This window comes from Heterocephalus glaber, unplaced genomic scaffold, assembly GCF_053883595.1.
Source record: "Heterocephalus glaber isolate CG9 unplaced genomic scaffold, H.glaber_assembly_v1.0 deba00001509, whole genome shotgun sequence".
Lineage (NCBI taxonomy): Eukaryota > Metazoa > Chordata > Mammalia > Rodentia > Bathyergidae > Heterocephalus > Heterocephalus glaber.
In genome coordinates, this window is record NW_028258325.1 from 8,522,635 (window position 1) to 8,542,615 (window position 19,981).

At 35.2% G+C, this 19,981-nt stretch overlaps 1 protein-coding gene across 11 annotated transcripts in view; it reads right to left on the bottom strand.

The window, feature by feature from the left end:
• Rab28 (RAB28, member RAS oncogene family) overlaps positions 1 to 19,981 on the bottom strand; it is a 94,426-nt gene that overhangs the window by 58,607 nt on the left and 15,838 nt on the right. For all 11 annotated transcript variants that reach the window (XR_205351.3, XR_002395868.2, XR_205349.3 and 8 more), the window contains one exon: positions 12,438 to 12,567. Coding sequence is in view for 7 of the 11 variants with exons in the window: in XM_021260279.2 (XP_021115938.1) it covers positions 12,438 to 12,567 (130 nt within the window). In the remaining 4 variants the exon portion in view is untranslated. The remainder of the gene's footprint in view (positions 1 to 12,437; positions 12,568 to 19,981) is intronic.

The window sequence follows — 19,981 nt, forward strand, 5'->3', positions numbered from 1 at the left end:
AAAATTCCAATGACATTTTTCACAGATTAGACAAAAACATAAAATTTGTAGAGAATCACAAAAGAAACCCACCAAATAGTTAAAACAATCTTAAATAAAAAGAACGAAGCTAAAGTCAACACACTACCTGGTTTCAAAATACACTACAAAGCTATAGTAATCAAACAGCATGATACATGTTGGATATCCCTCATCCGAAACAGCTGGCATGGAAAGCATTTCAGATTTGAGATGGGGGATGTGGAATATCTGGATATACGGTACATATGGCATCTCTAGGGGACAGTATCCAAATCCAAATATGAAACTCATTTATGCTTCATATACACCATATACACATAGCTTGGAGGCAATTCTATACTGTTTTTAATTATTTTCTGCATGAAATGAAGTTGCACAGTGTAGAATTTTCCATTTGTGGTGTCATGTCAGCACTCAAGAGTTTCAGATTTTGGATCAATTCAATTTTCAGATTTTCTAATCAAGGATACTCAACCTGTATTGTATTAAAAAAAAGACCAGGAGAACAGAGTAGGAGAGCCTGTAAACTAATGCACACATTTACAGTCAGTTGATCTTCAGCAGTCTGGTAATACTAAACTCCTTTCAGGATTAAAAAAAACTGGCCTGAGAGTTATGCAAAACCTAGAGAAAAGAGGAGTACTATTTTATTTTCACTCTATCATCTCAAAAGGTCTGTAGTTCCATCTGTTACAGACAGAACCTTAATTTTCTAATTATCTATATAACACATATTTATTGAGCACTTCCTATGAGCCAAGGACAGAGCACAATACTAGAGCTACATCAGTGAATAGGCAGACAGACCCTGCCTGCATTGAGTATAATCACACAGAACCTGCACAGCCCCAAGGAAAAATCACTGAAAAGCTGACGTTCTCAGAATAACCACAGGGTTTAAAAGAAAAGAAAAAAGCTATTATTTAAAACTATCTATGTCAGCCTGTTTCTATTTGTTCATTTACTTCAGGAAGTAGGAAAGACTAAGACTCCTCATTTCTATTTTCTCAGTCAATCAGGATCAATGCAATAAACTGCAGAAAAGGAATAGAGATGACTCAAAGCCATATTGAGTCATACTGATGACTCAAAACTATTAAAAGGCATGCATTTCATATCAGGTGTTCCCATCCCCCTCCTCCCCTACTTTCCTTCTCTAAGTCCCATCAGCGTAAGCATGCTGTAATATCTCCCACTCTTAAAAAAAAAGACTGCTAAATCACATTCCCTCCAGAAACTGTTCCATTACCAAGTAACTACCTTTCACGTCACATCGGCGCTACTATACATGTTGCCAAGACTTGTTGTCTGCAGTTCTTCCCCTCTCTTGCCCTGACTCTAATCGACATTGACATCCACCACTTCAGTGAACCTGCCTGCGAAGATCTCCACCAATAACTTCCACAATGCTGAGTCTAATACCATTTTCAGTCCTTAGCTATTGATCACTCACTCCTTTTTCTTTAAAACACCTTTCCATTTGGCTTCCAGAACACTTCACTCTCATGATTTTTCTCCTACCTCTGCCTGCCATATTTCAATTTCCTTGCTGGTGCAAACTCTAAAACATGGGTGTAAATCGTTGCTTAACATTTGGACCATGTATCGGTCAGTTTTCCCATAGCTGGGACAAAAACACCCAACACTCACAACTTAAAGGAGGAGAGGTTTGCTCACAGGTTCAGGGTTTCAGTCCATCCTCAACTGGCTTCGAGGCAGGAACAGCACTGCACAAGGTCATGGTAAAGCAAAGTGGCTCACTTCACAGAAGCAGAAATCAGACCACAGGGAAAGAGCACCACTGAGAGATGGGCCCTCCCTTGGCCCACCTCCTCCAATGCCCCCACCTCCTAACAGCATGCTCAGCTATGAACACCAGTGGATTAATCCCTGTCATCCAATTACCACCCCAGGAGTCCCTTACTCCAGTCAAGTAGACAATTAAGATTAGACCCTTTCTAAGGTTAAAATGATTAAAATGAATAACTGATAATTTGAAATAGGAAAAAAGGTCCAAAGACGAAGGAGTGAAGGGAGGGGAAGGGGAAAGGAAAAGAGGGAAAGGAAAAACTATGAGAAAAGAAAAAAAAATGGAAACGAAATCTATGTAAACAGGCAAGGGTGGAGGGGGTGAAGGGCACACAGGTAATGGGGAAAAAAATAAGAACCAAGATAGATCATGTTCAGGTACAAATACCCAATGATAAATGTAAATGAATTGTATACCTAAAGTGTACCAATAAAAGAACTAAAAAAAAAAAAAAATTAGACCCTTTCTCTATTTACATTCACTCCTGTGGTAAATTTCACCCAGACTCATAGGTTTAAGTACCATCCACATGCTGGTGACTACAGCTATTATCTCTGGACCACATCTTGCCCTACATTCCAGACTCCTATATCCAATCTCCAAAATCTCCACATAGCTGCCTAATAACCATCTCAAATTTAGTATGTGCAAAACCAAACTTTTGATACTCACCAAAACTTATTCTTCCCACGGTCTTCCTCATCTCAGTAAATGAAACCAGTTTTCCAGATGTTTAAGCCAAAACTTTTGGCACGCAATCAATCCATAAGGAAATCCATCAGCCCCACCTTTAAACATACACAGAAGTCGACTATTTCTCATTGCTTCCCTTGCCTTCTCCCTGCTCCACAGCACCACTATTTCTCATCTAAATTATGTCAAATGCCTCCGAAATCTGGTCCCTCTGCTTCTACTCTTAAACCATCATAGTATGTTCTCAAAACAAGCACTCTACTAATCTTTGTCAAATACAAATTAAATCATTTCACCAATGCTTAAAACTCTTAGCACCTTTCCATCTCACTCAGTAAAAGCCCAAAGCCCTCACATAGCTTATAAAGTCTTCCTTGGTCTGGCCTTTTCCTAGATCCTTCTCTCTTTATCTCTTAACTTCTCCTATACAATTTCTTTAGGTCACCTTTTCTTACATGCAACTACACACACACAGCCACACATACACACATGCACACAGATGGGTTTGTGATTTCCAGGGTAAATAAAAACAAAATCTGACCTCAACTGGCTCCCTCTGCTTAGCTATGACTCACCTATGATTCCCTCACCTTTGCTTTTGTGTCTTCTAAGGCTTTTTCCTGTTTATCCTATAAAAACTAAACACCATCCCCAAACTTTCTCCCTTTCCTGTTTCATCTATCACCAACATATTTCTTAGCATCTCATCTATATTTTACTTATTTCTTTATTGTCTGTCTTCCTCACTTGAACACAGCTAGATGAGGGCGAGGATTTTTGCCTGTTCATGTCTGTATATCTAATACCTAGACCTGTATGTGCTCAATCAATACTTGTAAAATAAAGAATAGAGAGAAGATAATTACAAAGTAAAGAAACAAAGTATCCATTGAACTGCTGGATTTATATTGCAAACCTAGACATTCAGGCTGGGGATGTAGCTGGGGGGTGGAATGCTTACCTAACACGTAAGGCCCTAGGTTCAAGCCCCAATACTGAAAACAAACAAACAAAAACTAGAAAGAAACTAGGCATTCACTTAGAATTTGAGAAAATTATGTCACATAAAAATGAAAATCACTTAAATTATAAGTTCAGAAACAATTTAAGATGTTTTATAAATGCTATATTTATAGCTCCCCAAACACTCTAAAACTGGCCATATTTCTAGGGTATACCTACGGGATAGTAAGAATTCAATAAATCTTAGCTAGGTTTATTATTATCTATACACACTCATCTGTGTACATAGAATGTGATTCTTAACAATCTAATAGCTCACTGAATAATAAACTGAGCCAAGGACATTGCTGTAAAGAAGACGAGATTCAACCTAACTCAAAATAAAACTCCCCTAAAATTGTATGGCAATAAATATGTTCAATCCAGTCATCTTACAACTAAATAGAGTGCGGGTCATCAGACTTTAGGAGTGGAAGCTTAGTTAGGTACTATCACTCACTGCAACCCTCCTCTCACAGACAAGGGGCCTAAGTAGTTAAACTGTCCACGTCACACGGCCAGAGAAAATAACAGCACCGAGGAAGCAGCTGGAGTCTTCCCTCCCCAGTCTACTGCCCCTTTTATAGTCGCTACAAATACAAACTGCGAAAATTTCAAATCCTTCTTTCACAAAGAAATCTGTTTTTATAGCTGTTTTCCTTTTCTATTATTTGAATATTTAATAAACTTATTCTAAGTTAAGATCGGACATTTATCATAAAAGAAACCAAAAAAGGTGAACTATGCTTTCTTTCATATTTAATAAGCCTTCTCTACTGTAATAAAGAGTAGACAGAAAAGATATAAACAGATTGTTATGAACAAAATACACAACTCCTCTAAAATGAAAGTAAATGAAACCACAAAAACTGTAATACTTAGACTAAGTACAGTACTATCAAAATGGGTCAAAGTAAGCCATCTAAAAAGGTAACTATGAAGTAATGAAATCACACCACTGCAACAACCATCAGGTGAAACAATTTTTGATCAATGTTATAAAATAGCACTCGTCTGATATTTTCTTCCTTAAGAACTACCAGTCACAACGTAGTCTGAAGGCAAGTTTATGCATTTGACTCAGAGACGCTATTCAACCAATTAAACTTGAAATGTTATCAACGTGTCCTAAAAGGGTAGTAGGATATCCAGAGTCATATGAAAGAACAGCTTTGTGTACATACTAAAATAGTTTCTCACTCAGTATATAGGAATGTCAGTATCTGTCAGTAAGTAAATAACCATAGTTCTCTTTGAAAACTTCGCATGTCCAGAAAAGTACAGAAGAAACAATAGAAGCAAAAAACAAACAAAAAACAAAACATTATACTCATCTGAAAAGGACACATGGCTCTGATACTTTGGATGACTACTCTCTGAAACAAAAAGGAAGCAAAGTAACAAAAGAAATGGGAAAAGGAGCAGAAATTAGAATGTATAAACAGAATGAACTTTTCAAATCTTCAAAACAGTTGTTTATGCCTTATAAATTATAACTCTCTTAAATTGGTAACAAATCCTTTTCCACATTGGTATAATACTATAGGTGATAAATTTTATAGGAGTTGATATGAATCCTTCAAGATAATCAAATTAAATGTTACCTATTTTATAGGCTCACATTTCTACTCTCTAGATAAAATAACTTTTGAAGACTTAAAAGAGTCACAGTAAACACTTTTCTGTAAATTCTAATGAAGTTTTCAAATTTGACATATTCCTCTATTACTGAGAAAAAAAGAACAGTCTTTTAAAAGCTTTGTGATAATTTTATTGAGAGCATCAATACAATTTTCAAGTTAAAATTTACTTGTTTTACTAGTGCATTTCCACTAAGTTCAGGGAACATAACTTACAAGGTACATTAAAATGTAACCTTTAAACTTCCCAATGTAAAACATCACTTCCTGGACAGAGATAGTACTCCAAGAACAATCAATCACTGTTAAGAAGAATATACACTCCACATTGTTAATTAGTGTTGATGCACTCTTCTCTATGCCCTCATCTGTCATGAAGATTGTTTAAAAATCTGAGTTATTAGTCTTTATTTGGGAAAGGATCTGGTTAATATCTTTAAGAGTAGAAATCATTCATCCATCCACTCTCTACTGGAGCATGATAATTCCTACCCCCAATACAAGTTACTGATAACCACCACCCCACCACTAACTCAGAAGCTATAAATCAAGAATAGGGCAGCTCCTATGCAACCCCTGTTAGTTCTGTTTACAATCTATCCAACTGAGAATGTTAGCTAGTCAGAAAAGAAACTAGCTGATGGATCAGATAATAGAAAGGCACACAGATTAAAGATAAAAAATAGCAAAATGAAAAACCAAAATGACATGTGGTTATAAAGCATAGATTAAATTTAAAATTAAACTTTAAAAATTAATATTCCTACATTTGCATTACATTTGATTATACTTTTACCTGAAACACTGAAGAAAAATTAAAACTACTTCAGTGCATATCATGACTTTTCAAATTACAGATAAAAATAAAAGGCTTATAAATTAAAAAGGGTAGGTTTCTAACATTATGTAAAAGTCAAAAATTAGAAACAGGAAGCAATCTTTTATGGAATATTGGGCTTTTTAATATTTTTTATTTTTAATCTAATATCATAATATAAAATACGACATTTTATTTCAAAAGTGATCCAGCGTAATGTGGCTATGATATATTTCCTGAAAAACTGCCACTGACATTATTCATGAGAGTGGAATTCAGTGGACCAGTTAGGCCTGACGGCTACTTAATAGATTCCCTATATCTAAATATGCATTTTCTTCATTAAGAAAATGGTCTTCCCTGTATAAAACATCCGGGGCCAAACACACTTCTCATTTCAGCAGCCTTCATGGAAAGACTTATCTGTTCTTTCAGAATTCATTCAGGCATTGCTCTAAGTGATGAAGTCCTTGACTTTCATAAAGCTTAGATTTTAGTGGACAAAGACAGACAAAAACAGTATTAGATGGCAATGAGACTATGCACATAATTGAAACATACTGACCTGGCAGAAAAGACTGGGCAGCTCATTTAGAGTGAGTGATCATGGAAGGCAGCTTTAAGAAGATGACATTTAAGATGAGATGAAGATGACACAATGGAGACAAAGGCAAAGTCTGAGGGAAAAGCAACTCAAATAGAAAAAACTCTAAGGTACAAATGAACTTAGGATGTTTTAGAAGCATAAAAAAAGGACCAACAAGCCTTGAACATATAGTGGGCAAGGAAGCATATAGAAGATGAGAGGTAGGTAAGAGCCAGATAAAGAAGACCTGGTAAATTTGGATAAGGAATTTGGTTTCCACTCTAAGTATGATGAAAAAGTATTAAGTGATTTCAAGCAGAAGAATCACTTAACATGATTTGTCACTTGGGAAATGGACTAGAAGAACAGAGTGAGGGGCAGGAAGGCCAGTCAGAAGGATAGAGTAGCTAACATGAGAGGTGACAGTGGAATGCTAGGCCATGGCCAGGTCCACCGATGAAAAACCCTCAAGTGGACATAAATTCAGTATTCCTAAGGCTCTGCAGTGTAGGCTCCGATCCAGTGAGAACGCCCCACTGCTGGAAGAGCAAGACTCTCAAAACCAGGAAACCAGGTAGTAGGTGCGGTGGATTCAGCTCCCTGCCTTGCAGAAGTAGCCTTATATGGTAATGTAACTGTTTTCAGGTACATATGTGACAGAATCTGTGGTCCACATGAGGCTACAGAGATCACTACATTTCAAGTGGACATCTGATATGCACAGAATAAGGAGATAAGTTAACCTCTTTCCCATTTTAAAATTTCTCTCAGGCCGGGCTTGGTGGCCCACGCCTGTAATCCTACCACTCCAGAGGCTGAGACAGGAGGATGGCTGCAAGTCTGAGACCCATATAGTGAATCCAAGACCAGCCTGAACTACATAGTGAGAACCTGTCTTAAAAATAAATACAAACAAAAAAATTCCCTGTCAGGAATTTCTTTTTTACCTAAGCAAAAGTATAACTTTTGAAGGAAGTTTGGACATAACTATTTATTAACCTCAACCACCAGACAGTGCAAAGGAAAAGTAGTCAAATATTTAGAAGAATAGAATATGGCAGATTCTAATCACCCCTTCAGAGCTTTCTTTGGCTCAATCTCAGCAAATTAACAATGGCTGGATTACTAACCATAGCTGGCAATAAAAAAACTACTCAAAACATAGTATGAAAACTATCAATCTGGAAAAAAAGCAAAAGAATAAGAAAATGACAAGGGAATTCTCCAGGAACCATTTCCTCTCAGGTGGTTTCATGAAACATCTATTTAAGCTCTATTAATTTGTAATTTATGATCATTAAAATTGAAGCTAAGTATACGCAGTACTTTTTAAAGACTATTATGATTAATAATAATGAATATTTACAGGCATACAACCGCATAGTCAATGCTTTTCATACAATATCTCATTTAATTTTTAAACCAACTTTAACAAAGTATTTCTTTCATTTCTAGATGATGCAAATTAAGATTTAAAGATGTAAAGTAACTTCTCCAATGTCACACTTACGCTACGTGAAGAAACTGGATTTGTAAATGAAGTGCATCTAAATCCAAAGCACTGTAATCTTACCTACTACTCAATATGTCACTTAATATCTTAAATCATACAAAGAAATATCACTAATGCCTGATAAGACTTTCAGAAGACTATAGGCACAAATAATTTACTGCAACTATTGTATGATTTTTAACTACTGTATACTGAAATAATTATGTGCTAACTACAAATTATTCTAAGTTCCTTCTCTCCTGGCTGCTTCATCAACTTGCTCATTTACTCATTACATTTAAACATAGTAAACTTAATTTTCCATAAAAATAAACATTTAGTTTATCTTTATATCAGACGATCCCCTATCCTCTGCCCAAATTTGAGTTTAATATTTTCAAAAAAAGCAAATAATTTTATAACATGCTCATAGTATAAAATAAATCCATACACATATTTTCCTTCCACTAAATTTAGATAAAATGTGATTACTGCTAATATTTTCACAGACTACACATACTTATTTTCAACATATGCTTTCAATTTAAGTTGCAAGTAGGACACAATGACCAATTTAAAAGCATTTAAGCAAAGTCCGTGAAGTATGCTGTTGGAATTTCAATTGGGACTACACTGAATCTATACAGCAGTTTTGGAAGTATGACCATTTTTGCTATATTGGTTCTTCCTATCCAGGAGCAAGGGATGTCTTTCCATTTTCTGATATCCTCTTCTATCTCTTTTCACAGAGTGCTGTAATTTTCAGTGTAGAGGTCTTTGATTTCTTTTGTTAGGTTGATTTCACTTTTTGGATGTTACTGTGAAAGAAGTTGTTCCCCTAGTTCCTCTCTCAGTGAGTCTATTGTTCATGTATAGGAAAGCCATTGATTTTTGTGTGTTGACCTTATATCCAGCTACTCTACTGAATTTGGTTATTAAATCTAGAGACTTTTGTTGGAGTTCTTGGGGTCTTCTATATAGAGTATTATGTCATCTGCAAATAATGAGAATTTAACTTCTTCATTTCCTATCTTTATTCCTTTTATTTCTTTCCCCTACTGGGTATCTTCCCCCAAAGAATTAAAAGAATCATACCACAGTGATATATGTGCACCCATGTTCATAGTGGCACAGTTTGTGATAGCTAAAACTTGGAAACAGCCCAAATGCCCATCAAGTGGAGACTGGATAAAGAAGACGTAGTTTTTTAATGAAATGGAGTACTATTCAGCTATAAAGAATGAGAAACTAGAGACATTTATAGCTAAATGGATGCACACTGGGGCCATACTCTTAAGTGAAATAAATAGGAAACACATCTGTAAATACCGAATAGTTTCTCTGGTGTGAGAAACTGAAAGTGTAAATAAGGATCAAAATGTTTAACAGATAATGTGAAACAGGAAGAAAAGGTCCAAAGGGGAAGAAGTGGAAGGGGTAGGGGAAAGGAAAGAAGGGAAAGGAATAAATATGAGAAAAGGAAACAACGGAAACAAAGTCTTTGTAAATAGGGAGGGGTGGAGGGGTTGAATGGAGGGCAAGGGAATGGGGGAAAAATAATCAAGATATATCATGTAAAGGTATAAATTCCCAATAATGAATGTCAGCATATTGTATACCTAAAATGTACCAATAAAATTAATGGGGAAAAAAAATTTAAGCAGAAGATGACTGTTTAGATAATAAGCATAATCCAGTTTCAGATCTCTTTCCATCATGTTTCTTTTGCTTTGCTTTGTGTGATTGTAAGACACCTTTATTAATTTTATTATTGAAAGGCACCCTCATGAAATTATATCCCCAAAGAGAAAATCAATACATACTACTATACTATACTAACATAGGATCAATACAGAAACAAACTGTAAAATATTCAGGACACTCAGAGTTAAAGCCCTAATAGGCTTAACTACAGAAGCATCTTTCATTCTACGATCACATGAAATTGGGCCAGTGACAGATTATGTAGCAAATAATATCCAGGAAAATGTTCATCTATAATCTCTTCGTTTTATATATATAACATTCTATGTGACTATATACTCTGCTATATGATCTCATTCTGAAAAAGAACAGTATAAAAACATGCAAGAAAAGAGTGTTAGCTTAGCCAAAGTGAAAAAAACCCTTGTCTTTTATAATATTAAATATCAAATACAACACTGTATTAATTTTCTGCAAAAATTCAAATATTTATTTCTTCAACCCAGAGAATGGCCCCACCAGTCCGGTCCAATAGCTCCTCTAGTCTGATATTCTGTTTTGGACTGTGTTCAATGGTGGATACCTCACAGGACACCAAAAACACATAACATGAAGAATATAATTATGTACCACTACACCATTATCTTAGGTGGGGGTTAGATTATATCCTCAAAGGAATGAAAACAAATCCCAGTTCCCCACCCTCCTCAATAATTTCCCATAAGGTGATGAGAAACCTCCAACAAGCATACAGTTTACCACGATATGAGCCAATGCCTTAGTAACATGACAACTCACTAAGAAATGATCTACTTAAATGAAAAGCTGAACCCAGAAATAGAACATAAGCTCATCAAAACTTGTGATTTGTAAAGCGAGATTTCAATAAATTGAAAAGTATCAGAGTTTTTAAAATGCTTACAAAACAGGTAAAATTTAATTAAACCTTTAAACAAATAAAAACTACCATTTCATTCCAAGCCATGCTATTGTGTGATTTGTAATAGTTTTCTAGGGAGTAATATCAGCATTTCTAACTCTTCGGAGAAATGACATTCACACCTGTTTCGTAATGGTTTTAAATTAAAGTTTAGATTTATTAAATGTTCATCTCAGTGTGCAAAACCACATAATGCATAAATCTGGCCCTTTAGGACATACTATTTCCTAAACAATTACAGGGGGAAAAAAATCATACTATATTTTTAAAGAACTTTGGAAAGGATAATTCTCTTGGTAGTATCCATGGGTATTGATTTAACAACTCTTGTAGTCAGGAAACAGTTCCTGACCTAAATCTTCCATGGTATAATTTGAATTCATTTTCTTTTCTGCTGACCTCAAATGAGTTGGGGGCTATTAGGTCATATCACATGATTTCATTATTTGTAAACCTTTATTAATGTCTCCTTTCTGAAGTTACTGCATTGCAGGATTATGAACCAGATACAGCCCAATGCTGAGTAGAACTTTATGGTTTTTATGTGTTATATACCATAAACCAAAAACAGATCTCAAAAATTACTTATTCACACTTTTTTTTATCAAAGACTGCTCCTCTTCTTAATATATTCTTACAAAAGTATCTGTATTTTAAGACAAACAGTAAAAATTCAGAAAAGGGAGGATGTAAGAGATGGGAGCAAGAAACAACGCATATAAAATTCCACAAAGAAGGCCAGGGATTTAGCTCAGTGATTCCGCTGCCTGCCTCGAAAGCAGAAGGTCCCAAGTTCGATCCCTGGCACCAAAAAAACCCCTAAAATTCCACAAAGACACTGGCTCCTTCTCTAGAGCAGAGATCATTTGATGAAATGTGTCTCAGAGCCTCAGGGACAGTGTTGACACAGCGAGGCAATATCATAAACTCTACAGCTGTGCTGCTGCTCTCCACAGTCCATGCTCCTTCCTTAGACCCGGGAAGCCAAAACACGTAGTGTCAGGTTGGAACTTACCTTCACGCGGATCGGCCAAAAGCCACAAAGCGGTTATGATACAGAAAGCACCAAAGCAGTTAGTAAACAGTATGCAGTCAGTGAAGGTAGGTCTTTACCACACTCTATAATGACTGAAATGAGGGGTTTAACACATTTCTCAGAATGTAATGTACACTAATTTAAGAAACAGATATCATTTATGAAATTCAAAGAAGAGGTATCATTTATGAAAAAAAGTTATTGAAAAGATTGTATACAAACATCAGAACTTTCTATTCAATTTTTTCAATCCAATTTGGAAACAGTTCCCAAAAAAGCTGTTTCCAAATATCAAATCTTTTCCTCAGGAATAAAAAATATAGACTATTAACTAAATACCACAGATGGCAGCCTAAAAAACAACACTATTTCTCACAATTCCAGAGACTCAGAAGTCCAAGATCAAGGGGCTGGCACGTTCAGCATCTGGTGAACGGCTTCTTCCTGGTTTATGGATGTCCACTTTCTTGCTGTATTCTGCCATGGCAGAGAAAGAGATCAACTCTTTCACACAGCATCGCTTCTTATGAAGGCATTAATCCCATTCAAGAAAGACCTACTTACCCCCCTGAAACCCCTCCTCCAATTTCCATCATCTTGGGGATTTGAGCTTCAAAATACAAATTACCAGGGGGACAAAAACATTCAGTCCACAGCAGCAAATAAATTTTACATAAATAAGTAGTAACCACTTACTTTTATTGCCCACCAAAGCAATCAGTGGCTGAATTTCTGATTCCTCACTCACTTTCTTCACCACAGTATACCAGTCTTCTAAATTCTCAAAGCTTTGATAATTTGTAATATCGTATACCAAGAGGATTCCCTGTCATGAAAGAGTTACAGAATTTTTGTACTGTATTACTTGAAAAAATATTAATAATAAACACTCTTAAGTGATGCTTCAGGTATGTCAGGTAGGGTATAAAAATATAAATGTGGGGCTTTTAATATACAAATTGACTTCATTTAAATTACTTCCTAGCAAATAAATGATAATGAATGGTTCCATTCAAGATATATCCAGCAATTAGGATGTATGCAAGGTAAAACATAATTTTATCAAAATTATAAGTTGTTTCCATTAAGATATATGAGATAGGCCTGGTAAATTGCAGTAAATGTAAGAAAATTCTATCACAGAAGTAGAAAAGGCTGCAAAGTCTACAATCCTGCCTCTCACTTTCATGAGGTTATCTACATTTTTCAATAAATAACCATCTGCTTGCCTCTCTCTTTAAATATTTTCAAAAATGGATATTCCATGCCATCCCCTGATAGTCAATTTAAGTGTTTAACACAATTTTCTTTAAATAAATGTCGATTTCCTCTTTTGGTCCTCTGTGCATTCGGAGAACAATTTGAGAGTATCTTCCTTACAATAACCCTTCATATTCTTGAAGATAGTTAAGTAACTCTTTTACTGTCTGCTTTCCAGAGTAAACAAACTCAGTTCCTTAAACATTCCTCCAAGGGCCAATTTTTTGTGCCTTTAATCATAGTTGTTGATTCTTCCCAGGACACATCACATATAGTTTTTTGACATCCCTTTTAAAATGAGCACTGTAAAACTGGACATGATACTGTAATAAGAGTCTACGCAGAGCCAAATACAACAGAAGGATTGCTTCCTGTCTCTTATATATCATATTCCTTTTAATTTATCTCATTATTTTGTGGGGGAAGAATAAGGAGTACATACATACACAAAAATAACATTCTTGATTCTCATCCAGTTTGTGGTCAAACACTTAATACAAAGCTCTACAAGACATAGAAGTAGAAGTCTTGACGCTAAAATGGTACTCATGTCTACTTCTGATATAATAATAAAAGTCAACCACTTTTTGTACATACTATGCAACAGCTGCTTATGTTTTTTCACTAATCCTCACAACAATCACAGGAGGCTACCAATATTATTCCCATGTAACTGATAAACAAAGGCTACAAAAACAAGATCAGACATATTACATGATGGAGACAAGATTTGAATCATAGACTCAATGACCAAAAAAATACTTTCTGCCAACTCTACACTATGCATTATGCTGGATACTAAGTACAGAAGTTCCAAATCTCAGAGGACTAACAGTCTTGCAGCAGAATCAGACACATAAACACACAAGTATACAACACAGCAGTCATGGAGGCTAACACGCTGGTAAATATTAATCAAATGGCTTGGGCTTGGTGAGGGCGAGGGTGGCAGTATTACGTGTTGCATACACCAATTTTCGTGGGGTAAGAACTCCCCTGTGGCCACTGTCAAGCATCAGCGTGACATCACCAAGCGCAGAGCTGGTAGGACACCATTATACCATAAAGAATTTCTACTATACAGATACACTAAGTGTAAATAACTCAAGACCACAGTTAAGAAAAATAAATCAGTTAAGTGTTGCATTTGAGCACAAAATAACTTAGTTTTCACATAATTTGTGAGTCTATATAAAACTTTTAATTTTTAGTATATTCAATAATCGGTTTACAAAAATTACTGAAATTTTACCAACTCATTTTCTGAAGCCAGAACAAGCTGACCCTAGCATATAGCTCTCAGAATATTCTAATACCATGTTCTTTTGTTTAATCACAATAGAATGAAATTACCACCTTCTTTGGACAGGTTTCTTGTCTCTAAAACTAGGTCTTTGAGGTAGTCTCTAAGATTCCTTTCAGTTTAAATATTCTGTAAGTTTTACACAAAACTATTTGTCTGATTCATTTCAGTAACTTCAGGTCTTTTTCTGTCTATCTTTGAAATGCGTAGAAATAATTTTCAATATAGAATTATCTGAAATAAGGAACATAAGTTCACTTTCCCTAAAAAAAAAGAATATTGGGAGAATGTGGGGGATAAAAAAAAAAGTTCACTTTCCTTAAAAATAAAGCACAAAACTAACTTCTGATGATAACTAATCCTCAATCTACTAACCCTGTCTCGAGTTGCTATTAGTATTTGTTGAAAAGAGGTCTACTTCTACTTCTTTGAGAAATGTCTGTTCATTTCAGATGCCCATTTTCGGATTGGGTCTTTAAAATGGGAGGTCTGATCTTTTTAAATTCTTTATAAATTCGAGATAGTAGAACTTTGCCTGAGGAAGAGCAGGTGAAGATTTTTTCCCACATTGTGGGTTGTCTCTTCACACTGCTGGTGGTTTCTCTTGCTGCGCAGAAGCCTTTTAATAAGAAGAGATCCCACTTGTTGATTGCTTGTGCTAGTTCATGGGCAACTGAGGTTTTGTTCATAAAATCTTTTCCTACACCGATGTCTTCAAGGGTTCTACCTAATCTCTGTTCCAACTGGTTCAGAGTTTCTATTTTAATATTTAGATCTTTAATCCATTTTGATTTTAGTTTAGCGCATGGTGAGAGATACAGGTCTAGTTTTAATCTTTGTCAAGCTGAAGCCCAATTTTTCCAGCACCATTTATTAAGGAGGCTATCTTTCCTCCAGTGAGGGTGTTTGGCTCCTTTATCGAAGATGCGATGGCTGAGTGTGTCTGGCGTTGTTTCTGCATCTTCTAATCTGTTCCACTGGTCCTCAGGTCTGTTTCTTTGCCAGCACCATGCTGTTTTTATCACAGTAGCCTTGTAGTAGAGTACAAATAAATACATGAAAAAATGTTCAACATCACTGGTCATTTGAGAGATACAAATGAAAACAATGCTGAGATTCCACCTCACTCCAGAAAGAATGGCTGCTATCAAGAAATCAACCAATAACAAATGCTGGCGGGGCTGTGGGGAAAGAGGAACCCTGCTCCACTGCTGGTGGGAGTGTAGACTGGTGCAAGCATTGTGGAAATCAGTATGGAGATACCTCAAAGAACTAGGACTGGAAGTCCCATTTGACCCAGTTATTCCTCTGCTGGGAATCTTCCCCAAAGAATTAAAAGAATCACACCACAGTTATATATGTGCACTCATGTTCACAGCAGCAGTTTGTAATAGCTAAAACTTGGAAGCAGCCCAGTTGCCCATCAACTGGGAGACCGGATAAAGAAAATGTGGGGTTTTTTTTAATAAAATAGAGTATTACTCAGCCATAAAAGATGAGAAATTAGAGACATTTATAGCTAAATGGATGAACATTGAGGCGATACTCTTAAGTGAAATAAATAGGACGCACATGTGTAAATACCAAATAGTTTCTCTAGTGTGAGAAACTGAAACTGTAAATAAGAATTAAAAGGTATAATAGATAATGTGAAATAGGAAGAAAAGGGGCAAAGGAGAAGGGGAAGTGGGAGGGGTAGGGGAAAGGAAAGAAGGGAATGGAATTTATATGAGAAAATGAAAAAATAGAAACAAAGTCTCTGTAAATAGGGAGGGATGGAGGGGTTGAAGGGAGGGCAGGGGAAGGGGGAAAAATAAGAACCAAGAGAGATTATGTAAAGGTGCAAACTTCCAATGATGAATGTAACTGTATTGTATACCTAAAATGTACCAATAAAGTAAAATTTAAAAAAAAAAGAAAGAAAGTAACTAAGACAAGTGTGAAGAGACACCCTACAACTTGGAAGAAAATATGTGCAAACCAAACATCCAGGATGAGGTTAATATCCCAAGTATAAAAAGACCACACACACACAAAAAAAACCACAACCAGTACCACAAAAAAAAAAAAAAAAGGAGAACTCAAGTCAACAAGAACAAAAACTTGTTTAATCAACAAGGAAACTGAATAGACATTTCTTAAAAGAGGTCAAACAGACATAGGAAAAAATGCTTAACATTTTATTATTTTTTTTTTTTTGGTACCAGGGATCGAACTCGGGACCTTGCGCTTACAAGGCAGGCGCCGGCACCACTGAGCTAAATCCCCAGCCCTCAAATGCTTAACATTTTAATCACTAGAAAAATGAAAATCAAAACCACAATGAGATAACATCTCCCAAGTGTCAGAAGGGCTGTTATCAAAAAGACAAAAGATAAATCCTGGCCGTGGTGATACAATCCTGACACTCCAGGAAGCAGAGGCAAGAGGGTTGCAAGCTTGAGGGCAGCCTGGGCAGTCTAATAACATTTGACCCTGTCTCAAAATTTAAAAGGGACGGGGTGCAGCTCAGTGTGAAGGCCCTGGGTTCAATCTCAATCTCCAGGAACAAAAATAATAATAATAAATTTAAAAAATAACAAATGTTGGCAAGGATGTGGAGAAAAGAGGAAACTCGCATACTGTTGGTAGGAATATGTTTGTATGGCCATTAGGCCATTATGAAAAACTGAATAGAGTTTCCACAAACTACTAAAAATAGAATTACCATAAGAAACAGCAATCCTACTTCTGAGTATTTGCCCAAAAGATGTAAAGTCAGTTTGTCAAAGAAATGTCTGTACTCCTATGTTCATTTCAGCCTTATTCACAATAGGCAAGTTATGGAGTCAATTTAAATGCCCAACAATACAGGAATAAAGAAAATACAGTATATATGAACACTGGAATACTAATCAGTCTACAAAAAGAAAGAAATTCTGTCATCTGTAACATATTTGATATTGGAGAACTTAAAATGGTAAGTGTAATAAGCCAGGTACAAAGACAGAACACACTCTCACTTATATGTAGAATCTAAAACAACCAAGCTCATAGAGTGGTGGGCCTGAGGATTTAGCTCAATGGTGGCACACCTGCCTCACAAGCACAAAGTCCTGAGTCCAATCCCTGGTACCAGAAACACACACACAACATCGAAAGTGGGGTAGTAAGTTCAGAGGTTGAGGAGTGGGAGGAATGGGGAGATAATGGCCAAAGGGTACAGCATCTCACAGTTAAATAAGAATACTTCTTTAAATAAGAATACTTTTTAAAGTAAGAATACTCAGCAAGATAAATACAATTATTAATATTATACTATACATTTCAAAATTGATAGAAGAGTAAATTTCAAATATCTCACCACAGTGATAACTATTTGAAATAATAGGTTACTTAGCTTGAATTATTTCCCATTGCATTCATAAATCATAACAGCACTTTGTACACCATGAATACATACAATTATAAATTGTCAACTTACAATAAATTTTTTAAATTCAATCACAGAGAAAGAAAGGAGAGAAGGTAGAAAAGAGAAAAGAAGGAAAGGAGGAAAGGTATCAGAGAAGGAATAAATAAAGGTAAAATAAAATCATTTATTTTACCTACTGTTGATCTATAATATAGCTGTTTAAAGTAATAATGTATTAGATGATTACTCCAAATAAATAAATGAGATGAATGACAACAACATCATAAAAAACAATGAAGGATGAATTGCCTATACTACATATGAAGAAATGTAGTATTATTTGAAGATGAATTTAGATGAACTACAAAATGTGTGTTACAAACTCTAGGGCAATCACCAAAAAACAAAGTATAATTGATAAGCTAAGAGAGAAAATACAGTGCTCAGAGAAAATCAAAGGCACAAAAAGACAGTGGAAAAGAATCAAAGAAAAAGTACAAAGAATGGAAAAACAAACATAATGTTAATCCAACCATATCAATAATCACTTTAAATACAAATGGTCTAGATACACAAACTAAAAAGAGAGTATCAGAGTAGATGAAAAAACAAGACTCAACTGTATGTTGCCAATAGGAAACTCTTTTCAAATATAAAAACGTAGATATACTAAAATACAAGGATAGAAAAAATTCCATGAAAACATTAACGAAAGCTACAGTAGCCATATTAATTTCAGATAAAGTAGACTTCACAATAAAGAAAATTATCCAATTTAAGACTAACATAATGGGGCCGGGGATTTAGCTCAGTGGTTTTGCCACCTGTTGCCCAAGCACAAGGACCCAAGTTTGATCCCCAGTACCAAAAATAAATAAATAAATAAAATAAAGATTGACATAATGATATAGAGATTAGTTCTTCATAAATACCTAACAATTCTCAGGGTACATACACTGAATAGCAGGGCATCAAAATATGAGGCCAAAATTGGTAAAACTGAAAGGAATTCCAAATCCACAGATTCACTATTATACTTAGAGACTTCAACACTCTCTACATTAGTAGACACATCAAGCAAAAATAAAACTGGTAGGAATTAGTGTTCAGTAGAGTTGAACAACATTAGCAATTTAATTGACATTTGTAGGATACTATATCTAACAATATTAAAATAAATTCCCTTTTAAACTCTCATAGACTATTCACCAAGATAGTTTATACTCTAGACCTCAAATATACCTGAACAGATTTACAAGAAAAATCATACAAAGCACATTCTCAAACTATAATGTTCAAAACCAAAAAGATAGTTTGTAAACTCAAAATACCTGGAAATTCAACAACATATTTCTAAATAGTGAATGAATCAAAGAAGTCTTATGACAATTGTTTTTTTAACTTTTAGGTACTGAAGGTTGAACTTAAGGCTTTTGCACTGAACTACATTTATATCCCTTTTTTAATTTTAATTTTGACACAGGATTTCACTAAGAATATTTTGAATTAATAATAATGCTATCTATCACAACTCTTGAGATGCACCAAAGCACTGCTAAGAGGAAAATGTTTAGTAATGAATGCATGTTATAAAAGAAAAAAGCTCAGAAATCTAAAACTCCACTGTAGGAAACCAGAAGAATAATTTCAGACTCAAGTACATAGAAGAAAATAATAATACAAATTAAAACAGATATCAATGTAATTGAAAAGAAAAACAATAATGAAAACCAACAAAAAAAGCCTGGTCTTCACTAAGATCAATTTTTTTAAAAAAGAAAAGACATAAATTACCAATATCAGACACGAATGAAGTCATCAGCGCTGATACTGTAGATAGTAAAAGAATAGTAACATCACAAGTTTATGGTCACAGATTTGATAAAACAGATGAAATGGAGCAACTGTTTGTAAAACACTCATTCCCAAAACTACTGACTTCTAGGGCTCTACTAGCCAGTCTCACAACAAAATAAGCCAGACTTGTATGGACTCACCTCTTCAAAAGCTGTAATACAAGCACCTTCAAATCAGTCTCTTACTACATCAGTCAATCCAGAAATCTCCTGACCCCTTATAAAAAACTTTATCAGCCACAAATAGTTCTATTCCCTCAGACATGCAATACATCTAAACTTCCATCAACTTCTGAGAACAATCTACATGGGAACTGCTGGATCTGATTTTTTGGCAATCTTGTAATCATCTGAACCTACTGCTATGTCTCATGTCCCAGATACCTAATGTTATCACCCATTTATGTGCCATTTATGTTTCTCTTGT